This window comes from Geotrypetes seraphini, chromosome 7, assembly GCF_902459505.1.
Source record: "Geotrypetes seraphini chromosome 7, aGeoSer1.1, whole genome shotgun sequence".
Classification (NCBI taxonomy): Eukaryota; Metazoa; Chordata; class Amphibia; order Gymnophiona; family Dermophiidae; genus Geotrypetes; species Geotrypetes seraphini.
Genome location: NC_047090.1, coordinates 54,459,078 through 54,482,662, shown reverse-complemented (window position 1 = coordinate 54,482,662; position 23,585 = coordinate 54,459,078). Strand labels below are relative to the sequence as shown.

The 23,585-nt window shown below is 40.2% G+C and overlaps 1 protein-coding gene across 1 annotated transcript in view; it reads right to left on the bottom strand.

Annotated features, from left to right (window-relative positions):
- Window positions 1-4,287: 4,287 nt before the first annotated feature.
- Window positions 4,288-23,585, bottom strand: part of TTC38 (tetratricopeptide repeat domain 38) — a 141,437-nt gene continuing 122,139 nt past the window's right edge. The window contains exons 12-14 of the mRNA XM_033953228.1: window positions 17,719-17,878; window positions 15,961-16,034; window positions 4,288-4,529 (exon numbers count right to left, since the gene is read on the bottom strand). Of these exons, the coding sequence (XP_033809119.1) occupies window positions 4,439-4,529; window positions 15,961-16,034; window positions 17,719-17,878 (325 nt within the window). The 3' untranslated portion in view covers window positions 4,288-4,438. The remainder of the gene's footprint in view (window positions 4,530-15,960; window positions 16,035-17,718; window positions 17,879-23,585) is intronic.

Here is a 23,585-nt window from a genome sequence, read left to right as displayed (position 1 = left end):
CTGAAGAGGAGTTCCATCCATCCCCAGTTTTATTAATCTACTACCATATTTCCTCAAAAATAAGACACTGTCATATTAATTTGGGGTCCAAAAAAATGCACTAGGGCTTATTTTCGGGGATGTCTTTTTTGTGTGTACAACTATCATTTCTCACCCATCCCTTTGTGCAGCATCTTTCTATCCCTCCCTCCCATCCCCCCCATGCAGCAGAACCCCGAAAGCAATTTCATTGTGTTGCATTAGATCTAATCTAAACTTGTATGCCAAAAAATGTGGGTCCTGGTTTATATTTGGACCAGCGATTCCCCCCCCCCCCCCCCCCCCCGAATTATTGTAGGCCAACACCAGGCTCTAGAATCTGCATCCTGCTCCCTTCCAAGCCCTGTCCATCATACCTCCTCTGTCGATCCCTGGTGGTCAAGTGGGCAGGAGCGAGATTTCCGTGCTCCTGCCTTGAAGCTAATCCAGTCAGTCGATGGCTGCTGCGAGATTGGGTTTCTTCAGCCACTGAGCAGCACCGAGCAGGAGCCTGCTCGGTGCCGCTCAGGACCAATACGGTGGAAGACACTGCTTCCAAGGCTATATTGAGCAGGCTGTCTTTCAAAGGCCAAATGCTCTTTGGCAAGGGGCAGGCTGATCTTAATGGCCAGTGTGACAGTTTGGTCAGTCCTTGGTGGGATCCTCTGCTCAGAGATTTTTTTATGGCTCTCAGCAGTTCATATGTTCACAACTTGTCTTTTAGGTTGTTCAAGTGCCGATTTGGGCGGGTTTTTAGACATATTTCTGATTTAATTATGAGCCCCTTAATGTAATGAATGGTTACAGCATGAGTGAGGTATTTATTAGTGTGAAGCCAAAGAGAAGTAAGGCTAACACACTGTCATAGTATATTACCTAAGAGAAATTCCTGAGGGGGTGTATTTAACTCTTCCTTTCCAGGGCTAGTAATAGCAATGCTGAGAGTTCTAATGTTTAGAGCTAATATTGTGATTTATTTAAACCTTATAATTGGAGTTTGGGAGGGGATACCATCCAAGGGAGGAATGTCCCTACCTCACTGAGCTAGAGAGAATGAAAGCTCCATTAATGATGGAATGAAAAAAGCAGAAAATCACTGGATTTACAATGGTTGGTTGGGCTTGTTATAAAAGTGCACCTTTTGCCTCTGTGGCATTATCTTTTAGCTATGGTTTAATTTATCTTAAAGTTAGAGTTAGGAAAATGTTCCCAAATATGACAAAAACAACCCAGAAGTGAATTTAGAATAACGAATTTATTGTGAGAATTACTTCAGCAATATTACAAAGAAAATAACTTTAATATATAACTGGAGGTAATCCAATATACAGTGGTACCTTGGTTTATGAGCATAATTTGTTCCAGAAGCATGCTTGCAAGCCAAAGCACTCGTATATCAAAGCAAAGTTCCCCATAGGCTATAATGTAAACTCAGATTATTTCCACAACCAAGGTTTACTTTGGTGGCCCAGGGGTGGATATGTGCCTCTGGGAGCCACAGCCCCTGCAGCGGGGTGGTTTCCTTCCCTTGGGGTCCCCGTGCAGCTGCCCTCCTGCTTCGGGTGATGCCTCTGCCATCCACCAGCGCCTGCCGGCTCCCGATCCAAGCCGGCCGCCATCCTATGCAAGCATGTGTATGACCTCTCAGCTCATTGACGTTGTGTGTGCTTGCACGTGGTGCACGAGTTGTCGGGGCGGTGACCTGCTTGGCTTGGGAGATGAGAGCTTGTGCGCATGATTGCACAGGATGGCGGCCACCTTGGATCGGGAGGCGCACGGCAGAGGCATTGGCCGAAGTGGGAGGGCAGCCGCACGGGGACCCCGAGGGAAGGAAGCCACCCTGCTGAGGGGACTGCGGCACCCACAGGCAGGTACCCACCCCTGGGCCACCATAGCTGAGAGCTCGTTTAGCGAGTCAACGTTCAGTTTGCAAGTCACAAATTTAGCAAATGTTTTGATCGTCTTGCAAAACACTAGCAAACCGAGGTTTGACTGTATATTTGTTAAGTCTGATCTCAGTTCAAACCCTTTCTAAGTTAGCTAGTTCTTACTATATGTTCTCCTAACTTAAAAAACCCAAAACAAAATCACTAGTTCCTCAATGGTTATAACTGAAACTAAAGAATTAAGTCAATGAAATATATTACCCAAGTGTCTCTAAAGGGGGCTCTTTTAGTTCCCTTCCTCTGAATCACCTCTGAATACTCTTATCTAGAGGGTAAGTCCCAAAGTTTCATGCCTATGTGTCATAGGGCACATGTCATCATTGTATATCCTTTCAGGAGGGGAGATAGAGTACACATTATCAGCTACTTTTCATTCTGTTTTGTGATTTACCTCCCTTTTTCAACATCTGATTGGTTGATGCCACACTCTCCTTTCCCAGAACATCTTCCAGGCCTGGGCCATTCTGATAATTCTGTCTTCAGCTCTTTTCTTCTCCCATGAATCAGCTACATTTGGTCCAATTTAAACGGGTAGTTGTGCAATCCTATATAATAAAACGCTAGACGCGCATGCGCACTCAGACCTGCGTGATCTGTAATCCCTGATCTGTGAGATGTAGGTCCGTGGCATTGCAGGAGTGCGCATGCACGCCTACGGTTCTTTCTTCGTCGTCATCTTCTTCGCCCCTCCCCCCAATCCCCGTTGAGCCTCCCACCCGATCGCCTCCAGAAGTCCACTCCGCTCCTCCAACAGCAGAAGGCTCCGAGCCCAAGTCGGCGAACCTTTGCCAGCTGCTGCCGCTCATGCTGAGGAGCGCGGTGTACAGGCGCTGAATGGCGGCGGCTCCGGGGCTTCTCCTCCCGCACAGGCCTGTCCCCTCTCCGCCAAAGACACTCCAAGCACAGCGTGGTGCTGTGTGGGAAACAGAGTACCACGCTCGACACCGACCAAACTCCCACTGGACCAGTCGCGCGAAGCTGCGGCAGCCTTCCTCCCCAGGTTCCATACAAAGCAGGCTGAGCAGCACAACATTCAATAGGATTAGTGATATGAAAAGTTGAGCAGACAAGAACAGAGACTGAGAAAAAGAGAAGGCATAAAGGAGTAGACAATTGCAGTTAGCTTCAAAATTAAAGGCAGTTATTAAATAACTGAGTACTTTGAAGTAGCTCCCTACTGCTGGACAGGGGGACCAGGAAGAAGTGCTGATGGACAAGGGGGGAAAAATGAAGGGAGGCCTATTGCTGGACAGGGGGAGCAGGAAGAGGTGCTGATGCACAGGGGGGAGGTAAAACAAAGGGAGACGGGCTGCTGCTGGATAAGGGGAGCAGTGAAGGGGTGGTGGTGGACACAGGGGAGGTAAAAGGAAGGAAGAATGGACAGGGGGAGCACGCAAGGGGTGGCTGTGGACAGCCAAGGAAAAAGAAAGCGGCTAAGGAGAGAGAGAGAGAAAGAAATAAAGACAGACATACACACACATATTCTAGCACCCGTTAATGTAACGGGCTATAAAGCTAGTTATCAAATAACAGGCCAAAGAGCAGTTACTAGTTCTGAAAATCAACTGAATTATGCCAAGCAAAAGCCTGTCAGAGAGAGAGAGAGACCACGTCCCTTGTCTCTCTCTAATCCTGTTATCCCCAATTCATAATGATAAAATAATAAAAGTTTAAAATTTGTTGCTAACAGGCTGAGAACTTCTCAGTGACCCTCCTCATGCTCCAGGACTGGCCATGATATATGAACTGTATTAATTGATATCATAATTATTGCATTCACATCTTTAGAGGGGGGGGGGTCAGTGACCACTGGGAGTGTGTGTGGGAATCATGCCTTCATTCCTCCAGTGGTCATCTGATCAGTTTGGGTACCTATTCATTGTTAAAATAGGTCTAGTCTCAAACATCTAATCAGTGCCTTGGATGTATTCTTAAATGTTTCATTATAGCAGAAAAATATATAAGCCCTAGTTCCCCTTGAGCTTTAGATGAACTACTACTGATCAATAGCATAGATATCTATCTATAATAAATTGGAAGAATTTGTACATTTTTCTTTTTAGAAAATGAGCCCCATAGTGAAACTAGAAAAGAATGGAACAGCTCTCTTATGAGGAAAAGCTTAACAGATTAGGAGGTGTGTGTGTGGGGGGGGGGGTTAGCTGGGAGAAAAGTGAGGAGACATGATAGAGGTTTATACAACTGTGAACAGTATGGAACAAGCTGATAACCATTTCTGTTCAATAGCACTAGCAAATTTTTTAAAAAATAGAATTTGCTGCCAGAAACTGCTCCACTACCACTCAAGTAATAAGCACTCTGATTATGAAAGCCTTTTTTTCCTTTATTGGCATCAAAAACAACATTTTCATTGGTCCAACAATCTTTTTTGCCATCATTATTGAAATGCGATTTCTCTTAAATGCTGTTGATCAAAATGCTGATACTATAACTACAATGTGAGCTCCTATTCATCACATGCAATGAACAGCTGAAGCCTTTTGCATGAGTCTTTGTGTCAACGGCGAATTGGGCTTGAAAGCATCCCGCTCAATTAGTAAACACCTGAAAGAAAAAACAGAAAAGGACTGGTTGTTCTGTTTTGTGACCCTTATTCTAAGTTTTCTTACATTTTGCACTTTATTGTAAGGATATAACACTTTATTTTTATTCCGCAAAACCTTCCAGTTCTAAGTGGATAATAAAATCATAATCAATGTAACAAAACATCAACCAGCCATCATTACTTCTCAAGAAATCTTTTAAAACTTATAACTCTAAAATTAAAATATGAAACAGAGGTAAGTATTAATGGGCGAAACTCAGATTCACAGCCTGATAAGAAAGTAATCACCCAGAGGGCTTGGAAGCGCAGCTGGATGGTTGAGTGCTGAATGAGCTCTGATATCACAAGCTTTCTGAAGGAAATAATAAGTCACTAATTTAGTTTTATTTTAGTGATTTTGAGTGATTTCAAGTCTGGTTATGGCTACAAATAAACAGATGAAGAATGAAGGAGCTAGCACAAGTGGTGGAGGTGCTAAAAGATCAAAGCTGGATCCTGCGAAAGTGCCATTGCCAAAAGAGGATAATGGTGACATTTCTGCTCAACTGAAACTAATAACTGAGATTGTTTCTGACAATGCTAAAAATCTGAAGGAGGTGAAAGAAGAAATGAAAAGTCTCACAGCAAGAATGGAAAGATTTGAACTAAAAATGGACCAGATGGAAAAAAGAATGTCAGCAAATGAAGCTGAGTTAAAGAAATGTAAAATGTATAAAGAAAAAGTGGAATTTCTCTCTAAAGAAATGGAAGATATTATTAACAGGGAAAAACGGAATAATTTGAGAATTATTGGTCTCCCTGAAGGTGTTGAAAATAATGATGCCATCACCTTTCTTGAACAGTTTCTTCCTAAGATTTTACCACTCAAATTAAAATTTCCTTTAGAGTTTGAAAGAGCTCGCAGGATTCCTGTTAGAAGAGTTGGCAAGGATTTAAGACCACGTCCTTTGATTTTTAAGCTGTTAAGGCACCAACAGGTGATGGAAATCATAAAGCTTGCAAAGGAAAATAAGAACTTAAAATGTCAGGACGCAAAAATTCACATAGTTCCAGATTTTGCTAAGACCACTGCTGATAAGAGGAAAAAATGTTGGATTTACAGCCACAAATGAGGCAATTAGGAGCTAAGTTTGGCTTATTATACCCTGCTATAATGAGGGTAACCTATGCCAATAAAACCATGAATTTTGATTGTCCTGACAAATTGAAAGACTTTTTAGATGATTGTGAGCATTTGATGATATCATAAGATGAAGATAAAAAGTTCCGATGGACTTGTACTTTTTTATTTGAAGGATTGAAAAGAAAAGAAGAAAAAAGGAAGTAAAAAGATAAAGTTAAGATATGTTTATATTTTATGTTTGGAGAAATGGAATCCTTTTTGAATTCAACTGAATTAACTGTCCTCAAACACGCAGTAATATTAGTTAACATTCTATTTGGAATACTTGGAAAGAAGATGGAGGAAGATATGTAAATTAGAGAATTTCTTTCTGTGCAGATTCTATTATATCATCTTGTTCTAAATGTGCCATATGGTGAGTGTGCCATGTTTTTAATAAAAACGCTGAGGATTTATTTAGGGGCATATAGGAACATTCTTAGGAATCTACAAAGAAAAACTTTACATTGTGCTTCTTACTTGGAGAATGGTTCCTGGCAATCCGTCTTCATAATGCTATGTTACAGCAGTGCTGGAAGAGCCCAAATGATCGGTGAAAAATAAGATGGAACTACAGCAACAAACAGGGAATGTTCTGAGTATCTCTCAGTTTTTGAGATGAAAAAGTGGGGGAAAATACAATGATATGGAAAGTGTTTAGTTGTTTTAGTATCATTTGCTGCTTTGCTTTCTATTGTTTTATTTTTAGTTTATAGTCTCATTAGGGTTTATATGAGATAATGGTTTAGTCCAAGGATTGCTTCTTTACTTCCGGGTCACAGAAAACAAGGAAGTATTACAAGTGCATTAGAATTTGAAATATATTAAGAACACTGCGTGTTTGTTCTTTGGACAGCATTTTATGAAGAGTTAGATGAGAATTCTGATAACATATTTGTTTTTTTTGTTTTTTGAGAGATGTGTATTATATAATTACTAGCTGGTTGCCCGGATATTTATTTATCCCAAAATGTCCAACCCCCTACATGTCCCACCCCACTATGTCCCACATGTCCCACCCCCCACGTTCCCCCCCCCCCCACATGTCCCATATGCTCCACCCCATGTCCCAACCCCCTACCCATGTCCCAAAGGAATGTCCCTCTCTATGGGGCTGAACTTAGACTTAAACGGCATCGGGAGTGTCGGTATTCATCTCTGCGAGCCCGAAAACTATGGGTTGGACATTAATATCTGTCGCTTTTGATAATTTTAACATATCACCCCCTTCCCACCCCCACAGTATTTTACCCTGTCCCACCTGCACAGTATTTTTCCCCAGATAGTAAGTCATATGTGTACCAAGTTTGGTTGAAATATCTCCATGCGTTTCAGAGTTATGCTGAGTATTCATCTGTGAGCCCGAAAACACTATGGGGTAGATACTAAAATCTGTCATTTTCAATCATTTTTACATATCCCCCCTTCCCACCCCCACAGTGTTTGTCCTCAGATAGTAAGTAATGTGTATGTCAAGTTTGGTTGAAATCTGTCCATGCATTGAAGAGTTATGCTGGAACATACATACATACACACACACACATATATTCAAATTATAATGTGAAATATTTGACAAAATGAATACAATACAACTAACGCAAAACTTGATTATAAACAACATTTTTAGTTTCACCTCCAGGAGCAAGAACATATAAATTCTTGGGTGAACCCACCCTTGAGCAAGCAACATAGAGTTGTGGGCCGCGAGACCCCCAGAACATATAACCCCAGGTAGTGAGGGATCTGCATACCAAGTTTCGTTCAAATCGGTCAAGCCGTTTTTGAATTACTGTGAGAATGGCAGCTTTTTACATTTTTTCCATTGACATGAATGGGTGAAATCTGATTTTCTGTTTGTAGCTCCGCCCATGTGTGCAGGTGGGCCGCGAGACCCCCAGAACATATCACCCCAGGTAGTGAGGGATCTGCATACCAAGTTTCGTTCAAATCGGTCAAGCCGTTTTTGAATTACTGTGAGAATGGCAGCTTTTTACATTTTTTCCATTGACATGAATGGGTGAAATCTGATTTTATGTTTGTAGCTCCGCCCACGTGTGCAGGTGGGCTGCGAGACCCCCAGAACATATCATCCCAGGTAGTGAGGGATCTGCATACCAAGTTTCGTTCAAATCGGTCAAGCCGTTTTTGCGTGATCGCGGCACATACACACATACATACATACCTCCGATTTTATATATATATATATATATATATATATAGATTCTGTTCATTATATTGAGGAATCTATATTATGGATGGGAAGATGATATCATTTTGAAGTAAGAGTTTAAAAGAAGATAACACATATTAGTTAATTAAAATAAGATGCAAAAGATGGTATATTAGGGAGGAAATGAATTGAGAGAAATAGGTTTCCTTATTTCAAATGAAATTAATTAATTTAACTTATCTTTGTAGTTTTAAGAAGAGTTAATTTGAGAGATGAGTCTTTAATAATCTAATATATATATGTCATCTCATTTGAATGAAATTAAAATGTATGAGATTTTTATGTCTTGTTTAAGGATATGTAATAATCGCTGATTAATGAATGATATATGCACTCAATTCTTTTTTGGCTTATTATATTGATATAATTATTTGCAATGTTTAAGCTTGTGGGGTACATCTCAGAACTTACCATCAAATGTGCGTTTTCAAGTTCTCAATGATGAATAAGGGTAGGGGATGGGATAGGGAGGGTTGGGGTTACAGGTATAAGGTTTTGTATAAAAAATTAGAATTTTGGAAAATGATGCATATTCAGGAACTGTGGAACAATTTGATTTATTTATTTTTGTTAGATTATTCTTATAAAAAAGGTTATGAGTAACTTTAAAATTTTTTCTTTAAATGTGAATGGACTCAACCATCAGGTTAAAAGGAATAAAATATTAGCATTCTTAAAAAAGCAGAATGCGGATATTTATTATATCCAAGAGACTCACTTGTCTATATTAGAATCAAAAAAATTGGAAAAAAATTGGGTGAAACATTGTTTTTTTGCTCCTGCTGATGAGAAAAAGGCAGGGGTAGCTATTCTTATTAATAAGAAATGTACTGCTAATTTTTAAATGGTAGGTTCAGATCCAAAGGGAAGATGGGTCCATGTAGAGATGAGAATGGGAAATAATACCCTGGCTTTGTTTAATTTGTTCGCCCCTAATTCGAATCAAAATGAATTCTTTAAGATAGTACAGAGATTGTTACTCCCACTGGCTGCTTCCAAATTGGTTGTGGCTGGAGATTTTAATGCTGTTATGGATCCATTATTAGATAAAAAACCTTGTAGAGATATAAAATCATTAGGGTTAGACAATTTGGTACATTCATGTGATTTAAAAGATATATGGCATATTCTTCATTTTAACGTTCGGGAATTTTCCTTTTGTTCACAAGTTCATAAGTCTTTTTCTAGAATTGATTATATTTTTGTTTCAACTCATTTAGTTCAACAAGTGTTAAAAGCTTCTATAGACCCAATTATTATATCTGATCATGGGGGTGTATGGATTGAGCTTCAAATAGATCAGCAAGAGTATAGCAGACCTATTTGGAGATTTGATAACACATTGCTTGTTGATACAAAATTTTTAAATGAATTAAAATTAAAAATTAATGAATATTTTCAAGATAATTTATCAGACGAAATTTCAATGGAAAATATTTGGGATGCTTTTAAGGCTACTTTAAGAGGTAATATTATTTCTTACTCTGCTTATATTAGGAAACAAATTAAGAATCAATATTCTAAGTTAGAAAGAGAAATTAAAGTTTTGGAAGATAAATTGATAAATAAATGGGAACATGACACTTTACAAGATTTATTAAAAGCAAAAGGTAATTATAATGAATTAGCGTCAAAATTGATAAGGAAGGACCTTTTTTATCAACAAACTTTGTATTATGGAAATTCAAATAAGGCGGGTAGGTTATTGGCTAATTACCTTAAAGCAAAGAAAAGAAGAACAAAAGTTATTGCAATTAAAGATGAGAAAGGTGAGATGCATTCTCAAATTGAGAGCATTTTAAGTAAATTTTTAAAGTTTTATAAAGAACTATACTCTTCTGAATCTTATGAGGGTAAAGAGAAGGATGGTATAGATTTTTTAAATTTAATTATTGGTCCGAAAGTTCCAGATCATATAAAAAGGAGTTTAAGATGAGCCTATATCATTAAAAGAATTAGAAACGGCATTGAAATCTCTTAGAGTTGGATCCGCTCCAGGTGGGGATGGATTTACAGTGGAATTTTACAAATCATTTCAAGTTTCTCTATTATCTCAATTATTAAATTTATTTAAATCCCAATTGTCTAAGGGATGTATTACAGGTACTATGGCGGAATCAGTAACAATTGTTTTGCCAAAGCCAAATAGAGATCCTACTTTGGTTGCAAATTACAGGCCCATTTCATTAATAAATGTGGATGGTAAACTTTTGGCCAAGATTTTGGCTTTACGATTAGCTAAGGCTCTCCCTTTTATCATTGATATGCATCAAACTGGTTTCGTGGCAAAAAGACACTCCTCTGATAATACTAGATTGGCTTTTCATATGTTAAATTTATCTAAAGAAATTGCAGATCCGTTTTTTTCCATTTCTTTAGATGCGGAAAAAGCATTTGACAGAGTTGGTTTGGTATTGGTCTGGGATTTATTCAAATGATTCAAGCTATGTATAGCTCCCCTTCTGCAAGATTGTACATTAATAATAGTTTCTCTGATTGGTTTACTTTGCGGAGGGGGGTTAGACAGGGTTGTCCGTTATCTCCTTTGCTTTTTGATATTGTATTAGAACCCTTGTTATTGGCCATTCAACAAACAAAGGGGATACAGGGTATTCTCTTTTCTGATAGAGAATATAAAGTTTCAGCATATGCGGATGACATATTGCTGTATTTGAGGAATCCTGAATCTACCATTCCATGTTTATTGGAGTTGATTGATACATTTGGAAAATTTTCAGGATATAAAATCAATTGGAATAAGTCTGAGATTCTTCCTCTTAATGTACATTGTACTAAAGTTTTATTTGATGCTTTTTCATTTACCTGGAAAGAAGAGGGATTAAAATATTTAGGTATAATGATAAAAAAGACGCTGGAAGACACTTTGAAAGAGAATGAAAAACTTTTATTAAAAAAAATAACAGAAATATGTGAGCATTGGAATCCGTTACATCTTTCATGGTGGGGGAGAGTGCAAACAATTAAAATGATGATTCTGCCTGTAGTTTGTTACCAAATGAGTATGATACCAATATTTTTTCAGGGGTCATTTTATAAAAAACTTAACGGTATTCTTACAAAATTTATTTGGCTGGGTAAAAGACCTAGGATTGCTCTAGTATCTCTACAAAAGCCAATTGAGGAGGGAGGGGTTAAATTTCCAAACTTTTATAGGTACCATCAAGCCTATATTTTAAGCCAGGGTATGTATTGGATCCTCCCAGAACTCTATGATAATGCTCCAGATTGGTTATATTTGGAGTGGCGTCTTATGTTTCCTTTACATTTAGTTCATGTTGTTAGTATAAAAATGCCTAGAAGATATAAACAGAACAGAATTTTGATTGATACATGGAAAACTTTGGGATACATTAGTAATCTAACATCTATTCCAATAAGCAAATCAACAAATCAATCTTTATGGATAAACTCCAAGATTCGAATTGGCGGAGCTCAAATCTTATTATAGCAGGCATAAGAACTTTAAATGATGTTATTTTAAATGGTAAACTGCTTGACTTTTCACAGTTGCAAATTAGATTTGGTCTTGATAAATCACAAAGTTTTAAATGGTTGCAGCTGAAGCAGGCTATTCAGGTGAGGTTCCCTGAATGGAAAACTCTTAATACTCAATATAGTTTGGAGTTTCTATGTTTCCAGGCTGATTTCATGGGACACCTAGCCGCAAAGTGGTATAAATTATTATCTGGATTTTTAAATAAAAAGCCAAAAACTGGTCTGAGAGACATTTGGAGCATTGAGATTAAGCATAATATTTCTGCTTCTCAATGGCCACAAATTTGGTCTTGGAGAATGAGATGTACAGTGTCAGCATCTATGAGACAAACTTGGTTCTTTTTATTACATAGAGCTTTTTGGACCCCAGTTCGTTTACAAAAGTTGGATAGCTCTAAATCTAATAGATGCTGGCACTGTAATCTAGAAGTGGGGACATTGGATCATCTAATTTTTTATTGCCCCTGCATTAGGAATTTTTGGAATTCAATTTGGTCTCAAATAAATTGCTTATTAGAAAATCATGTGGAAATATCATATGATACTGTTCTGTTCGGTATGTCTATGAGGAAAAAAAGTCAATTATCAGCACATAACAATAAGCTTTTGATGATAATGACGGGTGTTGCTATGCAACATATTACTAACAACTGGAAAAATTATAGTAATCTCAATTATACATTTTGGTGGAATTCCCTGTGTCATATTTTCAAGATGGAAAGAGCAATTGCAATACAGAAAGGAAGTTATAAAAATTTTTTAAAGATATGGAGACCAATGGTTGATTTTTGTAGTGAATAGGCATCATTTTTCTTTGATAATATACATAGGGGGGTGGGGAGATTGGAAGATAAGATGTAGAAAAATTGAAATTTTGAAGGAATATGATAGTTTTAATGATTGTATAGAAAGATGGGAGGGGGGAGGGTTTTTAATTAATTTACATATTAAGAATATAATGTATGATGTTCAAGTGTTATACGATAGTATTTCATGTTGTTCTTTTTGTGCACTTGATGTAAGTTTGAAAAAGAATAAAGAAATAAAAAAAAAAAAAAGAAAGTAATCACCCATGATTTGTCTTGTAAACACAGCCTTTGGGCAAGGGAAATGTAAAAAAGACCGAATTATGCTGTGAATGTACAGGAGTAAAATGACATTTTGAAGAGGAGCCAGGGTAATTCACAAAGATAAGTTGTTACATGTTCGATTCTGCCCAAATTAAAAAATGAAGTGAACAGCTTTAAAAGTGAGCCTGTTAAAATGCTTCTTATAGTCCACTAAATATTACAATAGTTAAGTGCAGACAGTATCAAAGACTGCACCAAAAGTTGAAAAGCTAATCTTTCAAAACAACTCCGATTGGAACGTAAATTCCATAGAGCTGTGTTTCTTAACTTCTTCAAGCCAAGTGCCCCCTAAGTCTAACAAATATCAACCAAGTACTGCCGCCTAAGCTCCTTCCCAGACCTGCCCCCACACCTATAATAATATGAGGGTCATTTAATAAATAATGCACACTATTTTTTTTTTTAATTTACATGCTTTCTTTTGTTTTTTTTTCAAGTTCTGTATTTCTTTTTCAATACATCAATATAGCCTTCCTGCTTTGCAATGACCGAGTCCCAACATCTGGGAAGCTTTATTAATCCATCCAAGACACCGTTTTTGTTCAGTTGCCGAATGGCTCAGGTAACGGCAGAAGAAAGCTCTTCCAGAGATGCAAAATGATGTACACACATAGGTTATGGTCAACTTCAGAAAAAGGTTGAAGTCTGGTGGACTCATGTCTGGACTGTAGGGAGCATGAGGTAACACCTCCCAGCCGTATTCGTGGAGCTGAAATCACAGTCCGAGTTGAGAGCTCCATCTTCCTGACGACCAAAAAAAAATTGTGAAAGTCAAACAAATGATAATTTTTGCTTATGATCATGAAGGCATCATCATCACAGACAAATTTTCATGTGGAAGAAGTGTCACAGCAGTGTATTATCATGATTTTTTTGCAAAAAATGCACAGAAAAATGCACAAAAAAACCACCTCAGTTGCTTTTGGCTGGGTCACTCATTCTTCACAACAACGCTTGCCCGCACATAGGGAATGTCGTCATTGAAAAACTACACGAATATGGCTGAGAGGTGTTACCTCATGCTTCCTACAGTCCAGACATGAGTCCACCAGGCTTTGATCTTTTTCCAAAGTTGAAACAACCTATGCTTGGACATCGTTTGCATCTCTGGAAGTGCTTTCTTCTGCTGTTACCCGAGACATTCGGCAACTGAAACAAAATGGTGTCTTGGATGAAATAATGAAGCTTCCCGGACATTGGGATTCAGTCATTGTAAAGCAGGGAGACTATATTGAAGGACTGTAAAGAAATACTTGGGAAAAAAATAAAACATGTAAATTAAAAAAAATAGTGTACATTATTTATGAAATGACCCTCGTAGTACTAATTGTAATTCAATTTCTTCTATTTTTTATATACATACAATATAATTTTATTAATACAAAATGGTAACCACAAAATAAAAAAAAACCACAAAGTACACTGTACGTAGAAAAAATGTTATCATTTATATTCATTTTTTTTTTTTTTCAAAGAAGTCAAGGCAGATGACTTTAAAATATGCAAGAATTTGCGGGAGCCAGTAAGGAAGCCGCTCGGTGTCAAGCAGTAGCGCCAAATCACGTTCTTGCTCGTACCGCTTAGCAGCTGAACAAACCCAATCTGCGGTAGTCAATTAGCACAGGAGCTCGGAAAGTTCACTCCTGCCCGTTGCACCTCCACCATGGATCGGCGGAGAAGGTATGAGGATAGGGCAGGGATGGGGGACAGAGTGCAGAGCCTTGTGGCGGCGGCCTACAATAATTCTGGGAGGGGGTTATTGGCTCGAATATAAAGTGGGACCCCAAAATCCCGGTTTATATTCGAGTATATACAGTAACTGTTTAATAAGAAGACATTAGAGCTATTGTAAAACTAGAATTGCTCTATTTGGAAATGGCAAAATGGAGTTCATGATGTACCGAGAAAGGTAATGTACCTATGTACAGTGCTACTAAATATCAGCTGTGACCACTGTGGTACTATCCAGTTAGTGCTGGGATGGTCTGGGAGTTAAGTCCAGGCATAGCAAAGTCTTGCCTGGTTAACAGTGATTTTTAGTCCACTGAGTAACTAGGGACAGAGAAAATACCTGCATAAACAGTGTTGTGTACTTAGAAATAGTACATGAAATGTGTACATAGAAATGATTAATAGTAAATGCTTGGATAAAGTTAGGACAGCAAAAAAGGTTGTCCCAACTTTCTGTATTTACACTCCCACCCCCTTGGCCAAGGTTTCTACCGTGGCCAAGAGCACTTAATGCTCTGATGCTCATAGAATTCCTATGAGCACTGGAGCTTGCTGTGCCTTGTTCCTTTATGTATTGTACTTCCCAAGGTAGTGCACACTCAACTACCCTGATATGCCCTCATGCACTAATATTTTTACAGGATCCTCAGCGGCACCACTTGGAGCTAAATACCATCTCATTGCTCCAAGCTTTACGTGTCAACTCTTCATCGGGTCCTATCATAAACTTGTACAATTCTATTTCTTTTATTACTTTTGCATTTATAGTCGTTTAAATTAACTACTTAAAAAGCTATACTTAGCTTTTTGTCATGTGGTCTCTGGCCAAGGGATTGTCATACCGACATGTTTCGCTATGGACTAGCTTTATCAAGGATAACCCCCTATACTGAACCGCCAGCAAATACGACCACTCTGAAGTTAATTTAAACGACTATAAATGCAAAAGTAATAAAAGAAATAGAATTGTACAAGTTTATGATAGGACCCGATGAAGAGTTGACACGTAAAGCTTGGAGCAATGAGATGGTATTGAGCTCCAAGTGGTGCCGCTGAGGATCCTGTAAAAATATTAGTGCATGAGGGCATATCAGGGTAGTTGAGTGTGCACTACCTTGGGAAGTACAATATTGATTCAAGACCCTTGTGGAGTGTGTGATTTGTGTTATTGCAAAGATTGTTCCTTTATGTATGCATTTAGTGTTCATGGCCAAGGTAGAAACCTCTACCACAGCTTAGTAAAAGGGGGGGATTAATTATCTAGGCCAGTGGTTGTCAAGTCAGTCATCAGAACATAACTATTCATTCAGGTTTTCAGGATATCCACAATGAATATGAATAAGATAGATTTGCATGCCAAGGAGGCAGTGCATGCAAATCTATCTCAAGCATATTCATTTTGGATATCCTCAAAACCTGACTGAGTGTGCCCTGGGAACAGGGATGAGAACCACTTATCTAGGCATCTACTACTTATCATTTTTATAGCGCTGTTAGACATACAGCCATAGAAATAACCGGTTTAGATCTAGTATTGGAATAATCAAGTCTATTTCAGCCTGGGATGTTCAATACCTTTAAAAAAAATGTATTGTTTCAGATTATCAGCAATTTTGTCTTTCATAGGGCTGAGGGATACTGAAGCCTCATGCTTTATTTACCTGGCTAGTTTCTGATGATGATCTGATTTACTATTTAAAGCAGCATGAATTAACATTTGATTGAAGATGTCTCTCTGAGGATCACAATTTCAAAAATTAATAACAAATAGCAAAAATGCAGTTACCTACATTTAACAGGTTAGCAAACCATTTCCAGGAAAGCATCAAGAACAATTGGGGATAGTTTTATAAACTTTTTCCACATTTCTATAAGCATTTTATATACTTGCATGACTGAATATAGATCCAAGAAGTACACATATATGAATGTTTGTTTATTAGAGAATTTTCTATACCACCAGGCTTTACAAGTCATAGCAGTTTACAAAACCAAACTATATAAAACACAAAAAGCAGAACTGTTATAAACCAGGAAAGATTAAGACCCCACACTTACAAAATCAAAACAAATATAATATAAAGCCCTATGATACAGATACAGCTGGTGGAATTCTGCACATGCAGAATTTGTGCAGAATTCTATGCAATGCAGATTTCAGTGGTGGCTCTGTTCTCTTTTTTCCCTTCCAGTAATAAGCTTCACAGGAAGGAGAAGTGACCTACTGAGCAGCAGGTCACTTCCTCCTTGCCGTACGAGCTCAGCAAGGAAGGGGAACAGAGGGTGAGCAGAGCTACTGCTATGGCTGAAAATGAGAAGGGGCCAGAAAAAAGATGTGTGCAAAGAAAGATTAGGTTCTTACCTCGATAATCTTCTTTCTTGGCTAGTGGTCCTGGGTTATGCATCTGAACTAGAAGTTGCTTGCAGAATGCCGTCAATCATCTTTTGAACTCTGCCTCCTTCCCAGGAAGTTGCTCCTGCCCTCTCAGTTTGTACAAAAGCAATCAGATAAGCACTGTAAAGGAGGGAACAGGGACAAATCCCCAACACTACATCACCCTAGTCTTCCTACTAATAAGGAGACTAATTCCATCAGATAAAATGGTCCTTGGCCATACAGAATATTAAAAATGTAATTTAATAAAATATATGATTTTATCATAATTAGAAATTGAAAAAAATGACCCTAATTACAGTGTTCTGCACATCCCAGATATTCAATACAATAGAGATCAATTCGCATATACTGCCTCCTTGGTATGCAAATCTCTCATGAATATTCATTGTGGCTATCCTGAAAAACTGACTGGCCCCGGGGTTCCCCTAGGAAAATTATGGGAACCATGCAGTAAAGTCTTCCTAAGAACATAAGAATAGCCTGACAGGGTCCATCAATGTAGTCTGTTCTCATGGTGGCCTATGGTACACCTGATCAAAACCCAAGGAGTAGCAATATTCCATGTTACCAATCCAGGGCAAGCAGTGGCTTCCCCCATGTCTCTCTCAATAACAGACTATGGACTTTTGCTCCAGGAAATGTCCAAACCTTTCTTAAAACCAGGTACGTTATCCTACAGAAGTCTTACCTCTTCCTCCTGCTGCCAACTGGTCAAACAGAGCCAGTCAATAGGCTGCAGAGGGAGGTGGAAGCAACAGGTGGGATACAGAAGCACTTCCTCTTACAGCATGATGTTTTGTGCTCCAAATTTAATAAAGTACACTATGGAATTTTTAAATGTGCTTTTGTTTGGGGGACAGGGGCGTACAACCGCAAAACATGTGATGTGCCATGAGTGATAGAAGACACCCAGCAGAGAACTATATGAAAGACACAAAAATTAACCATTTTTCTGCAAAGGCTGATAAATAAAATAATGAAAAATAGTAAGAACATAAAATCCGCTTCCTATCCAGCTTACCTGGGCATTGCTGCCTCCTATCTGAAAGATCTGGTAGCGGACTGGATAGAGTAAGTCTACTGCCTTGCTGTAATTTTTATCCTCAATTTCAATCAGAGCCTGACAAAGATGTAGACCCAAAGTCTGACCCAGGCCATACTGGTGATTGGAACCAGGTGTTCTTTAAAAGAGAAAAGTAAAAATAGATTACTTAAAATATTTTCTTAGCATAACCAGAGTCATCAAATCAGCACTACTTATGATGGTGCTCATTTCTCACATGATTGAACAAAATTGAATGTTTGCTTAGATGATATTACAAATTGACTTATTAATTGCAGACTGAAATTAAACCCTCAAAAATATGAAACAATGAAGAATTCCTCAGATCTATGGTTTTCCTACTCATTTGATAATACAATCCTGATTTTGGGTGTTATATCTCAGTCTCATATTTCTACACATAAAAAACATATTTGATTTCTACAAGTGTTCTTTATTTAAAAAAAGAAGGAATTTCTATCTCTACTGATATAGTATGATCATACATTTGAATGATAGCAATTATTTACTGACAAGCGACGCTGCTTATTCTCTTAAATATCTGCAGCTAACCCAAACCACTGATCGTATTTCTCCCCTATCCTATATAATAAAACCCTAGTCGCGCATGCGCACTCCTACCTGCGTGTTCCATTTTCCCTGTTCCATGAGATGTAGGTCCGTGGTGGCAGGAGTGCGCATGCGCGGGTCCCCAGCCTTACAGCACCTAACTACACTCGCCGGCAGGACTGGCCGCCAGCGCTGGACTACCTGCTCTGGTAAACGTAAGTTCTTCGCCTTGCCCCCCCCCCCCCCCCGCCTTCCCTTCCCGCGGTCCCGACTCCAAACCTGCCAACTCCAGCAGCGTCTGCATCACTCTACACACGCTGCTTCGGGGCCATAGAAGGCCCTGAAGCAGCGTGTGTACAGTGCTGCAGACGCTGCTAGAGTCGGCAGGTTTGGAGTCGGGACCGCGAGAAGGGAAGGGGGGCGGCAGCAAGGGACTACAAGAGCCGACCAGACTTCTAGCACCCGTTAATGTAACAGGCTAAAATACTAGTGTTGATAATAATTGGCTTTAAAGCCACATTGACCAGCCAAGCTGCATATAGAATTAGTTAGCTTATTCTCTGTTTACCTCCTCATGCTTTGATGTCTGCTGACCTGAACCTGGGCCCAAATTCACTAAGCAAACCGATTGTATACCGATTGGTTTGTGAGCCCTGAGCGACCCCTGCCTGATTCACTTACCTCTCTGCCGACCATCCTCCGATCCGTGCATGCAAATGAGGGCAATGGCATGCAAAGTAGGCAGGGACCCGATTCACAAAATAAAACCCTGCAACACCGACTGGACTGGCCAATCACAAACAAGCTGAGGACCAGACGCTGAAGCCCTTTCCATCTGCCCTGCTCTCTGCCCTGTTAGCCCCGGTTCAACGCCATGACTCGATCAGTTAGTAGAGGGATGAAATGCTCTATTTTCAACAGCATTTGTGCAGCTTCTTTCTCCATATTCGGTGGAACTGAAACTCATAGCTGTGAGCCGCCTGCCTGCTGTATAAGCTGCCTGCATGCCCTGAATGCCTGCCGGCCCCGACTCTCCCACCCTTCCCCTGGGTCCAGCGCATGCAATAGTAGTTAATGGAGCTCAGCACAAGAACCTGTTCGTCTCGATCTTCCAGCCCTGCTTTCTGCCCCAAGCTCCTACTCTCTGCCGCCTTCCCTGCAGTGCAAGCCCGCGGGTTTAAAGCAGGGATGCATGCCGCAGTGCAGCCTCACTTTAAATCTCAGGGCTCGCACTGCACGAAAGGCAGCAGAGAGCAGGAGAGTCTGGGCGGCAAGATTGCCTGGAAGGGGGGAGCAAGAGAGCCAGCCCACGCTAAGGATTAAAAAAAAACAACAAAACAACAACCAAAAGTTGCAGCTGGACGGGCATGTGCAGACCATCTACAGTCCCTGTGGGTCTCGTGGGATTCCCATCGTCCTCGTTCAGCTCTCTACTGCAGAGACATTATCAGTTCTCAGCCTTTCCTTTTGTCTAGCAACAGCACCTCGCACATTCACCAAGGTGATGGTGGTGGAAGCGGCGCACCTCTGCAAAGTGTCAGTTTCAGTTAGTAGCCCCCCCCAATGTATGGTGGTAGGGGTTAAGTGAAATGCGCACTGACAGACGCCAGGTCCCAGGTTCAGTTCCCTCACAGATGACTCACCAGGAAGTAGAATAAACGAGCACAGCCAGAGGTGATTGCAAAAGAATATATTATAGAAATAGTCTTACAGAAAAGCAATATTCTGAAGCATTACAATTAAGTAGAGAGCATTACACTTAAGCAGAGAGCAAAGCAGTTTATCTGCCTTACAGAGTCCAGAAAGAAGCTTGCAGTTCTAGGGAGAGCCAGAGAAAGAAAGAAAGAAAGAAAGAACCAGAGAGCCCAGAGATTGATCGCTTGATAGGAAAAGAGAGATAGATGTGTATTGCAGAGAGGAGGCTTTTATACCTTGGAATCCCATTCTGAATAGAGAAAATATTGTATGTCCCAGTATCTTTCTGTTTAGAATTTGTAAACTGTTTGAAACAATGGTTAATTTAATTGCTAAGGAGAGTGTGATACTTGCAAGCATGGTGATGGGATTAGTCTCTGGCTTCTTTGTCCCATTCAAGCAGGCCATTGTCCTAAGCACCCTCTTAATCAGACATTAACACCTTTTAGCTAGTCATGATTTAATCAGGGCTATTTAAAACCATATCAGGGATACTTAAAACAGTCTTCCTGTCCTCAGGGTCTATCTGCATTCCCATGCCAGAGTCAGATTGATATAATTTCCCATAGGCCTTCGCTGACATAAGTAATGCCAACTAAAATGCAGAATGGTAGCGACAGCTAGGCTGACATCTCCCATAATTTTTTTTATTTTTATTCTTTGAAATGAGGGCAAGCTTATGGTACCCTCGCTTACCTCCAACATTATAGTCGCACGTCCCCTTTGCTGCAGAATCTCCAAGCTATGAAGATAAACAATTCCCATTATGAGTTCAAACCTCTGTCTTAGGTTATATAGGCCATCATCTGGGCGGGGATCCCAGTATGCTTATATCTTACCCGTCGTTGAGCGAATGAACGGTGCATAAGGGATGCAGGAAGCTTTTTCAGGAGGTTCAGGTATAAAGGTACCAAGATGTCATGAGAGAGTATGCAAGTATGGGATATGGGAAAATATTATGTCTGACCCTGGTAATGGTAATGCAATAGGCCATGCCAAATTAAAACCAAATTAGCAAGTGTCAGAGAAGATACTGGAAATACATGTATAACTGCCTTAAAAGCTAGAAGGAAGCTTGTGAGATAAAGAAAAGTACATGTGTTTCACTTTATAGCAAAGGAAAATCATAATAATACATAGCAAAAATTGTACAATAATTAAGATAATGATAGGGTGAATTAAAACATTAAATACGTGGTTTGCAGTGGGCGAATACCCAAAGAAAAGTTCCCAAACTGAGACATGAGCGTCTCGTAGCAAATTTTCAACAGTTTGTGCAATCTGTCCATTTTCAAAAGTGATAGTATGATTCACTTCTTTGGAGGTTTTTTTTAAGTTGTTCAATGTAAGTATGGAGTTCAGTAAAGTTCAGCAGCTTTTGAAATGTCTCATTCCCCATTCTAAGAGGTAGTGGATGCACAGCATATGAAATAAAGTCTGGAATGTCCATAGAATAGGTTAAATAGGTGGAATTGTACAGCAAAGCATTCTTAGGAAGGTGGCTATATCCGATGAACAGGATACATTGTGTACAGCATGTGTGGAAAAGTCTTTGCAGTCAGGGTGCAGGAAGATGAATTAGTCCAGCAGGAACCGGCAGTCTCTTTAAACTGGTGAGATGCACACTTGGGATGAAATGATGTTTGCACAGGATCTGATGTTTGCACAGGATCTGTCAGTCACTGGAAACTAGTGGTGTTCACCCTTGAGATGAAATGATGTCTGTGCATACAGGGAGGGATTTGAAAAGAGTCCCGATATCATTCAGCAGCTGTACTCCAGTGTGATCCAAATAAGAGATAGAAAACGAGAGAGAAACCATGTTGCCTGTACTGAGTGTGGCAACATGTAACAATATTAATGCATTTACTTGTTATAGTTATGGCAAAAGACAGACAATATTCAGGTACTTAAGGTTCTTAATCAGACATTCCAAAAATATATGTTTTTGTGTGCTGCATATAACTATTATGGCAATTCAGAGAAACCATAATTCTGTACTGAATGTATATATAAAAAAATTATGTCAGAAATCTATATCTACCGTATTTGCCGGCGTATAAGACGACTTTTCAGTACCTTAAAATCCTCCCCAAAGTCGGGGGTCGTCTTATACGCCGGGTACTGTTTAGAGAGCTGCACGGGGACGCCCCTAGGGTCGCGGGGATCCCGTGGGGACGCCCCCTAGGGTCGCGGGGATCCCATGGGGACGCCTCCGAGGGTCGCGGGGCTCCTGCGGGGCTGGATGCTCAGTTTTCTGGATGTACGCGGCTCTTCTTCTCCCTACCTTCTCTGCTTGCAGCACAGAGCCGAACGGAAGTCTTCCCGACGTCAGCGCTGACGTCGGAGGGGAGGGAGGGCTTAAACAAAGCCCTCCCTCCCTCCGACGTCAGCGCTGACGTCGGGAAGACTTCCGTTCGGCTCTGTGCTGCAGGCAGGGCAGAGAAGGTAGGGAGAAGGAGAGTAGCCTCGCGGTACCAAGAGAGAGGGGCGGCCGCCCTGCCCCGGTTGCAGCACAGCCGGCCAGGTTCCCTTACTTTTGTGGCACTTCCCCGACCGACCGATAACAGCCCGGGTCCGACAATCCTCCCTGTCCTGTAGCCGCGAATCTAAATTACCTTCTTACAGCAGCTGTAAGAAGGTAATTTAGATTCGCGGTTAAGGGCAGGGAGATTTGTCGGACCGGGGCTGTTGTCGGTCGGTCGGGGAAGTGCCACAAAAGTAAGGGAACCTGGCCGGCTGTGCTGCACCTGGGGCGGTAGAGAAGGAGGGGGGGGAGAAGGACGCTGAAAGGCCATGGTGAAGACAGGAGGGGGGGGGAAGGACTCTGAAAGCACTTGAAGACAGAGGAGGGAGAAGGAGGCTGAAAGCACATGGGGGAATACAAAGGGGTGGAGAAGGACGCTGAAAGGCCATGGGAAGGGTGGGGGGGGGAGAAGGACACAAAGGAAATGAGGAAGAGAGAGTAGGAAGAAGACAGATGCCAGACTATGGGGGGAGCAGAGAGAAGAAGATGGGTGCCAGACCAATTTGGAAGGGGGAAGAAAGGGAGAGGCACAGTAACAGAGCAAATGGAAGATGCAGAAGGAAGAGAGATAGTGGATGGAAGGAATTGAATGAGAACATGAGGAAAGCAGAAACCAGGCAACAAAGGTAGGAAAAGAATTCTATTGCTTTAGTGAATTAATTAAAATTGTTGAAATAAATTCTGATGTTCTTTTAAGTTTTATTTGTCGTGCGGAAGAAGGGGTAGTCTTATACGGCGAGTATATAACAAACTCTATATTTTAACTGTAAAAGTTGGGGGGTCGTCTTATACGCCCAGTCGTCTTATACGCCGGCAAATACGGTATATATATAAAATCGGAGGTATGTATGTGTGTATGTGCCGCGATCATGCAAAAATGGCTTGACCAATTTGAACGAAACTTGGTATGCAGATCCCTCACTACCTGGGATGATATGTTCTGGGGGTCTCGCGGCCCACCTGCACACGTGGGCAGAGCTACAAACATAAAATCAGATTTCAATGGAAAAAATGTAAAAAGCTGCCATTCTCACAGTAATTCAAAAACGACTTG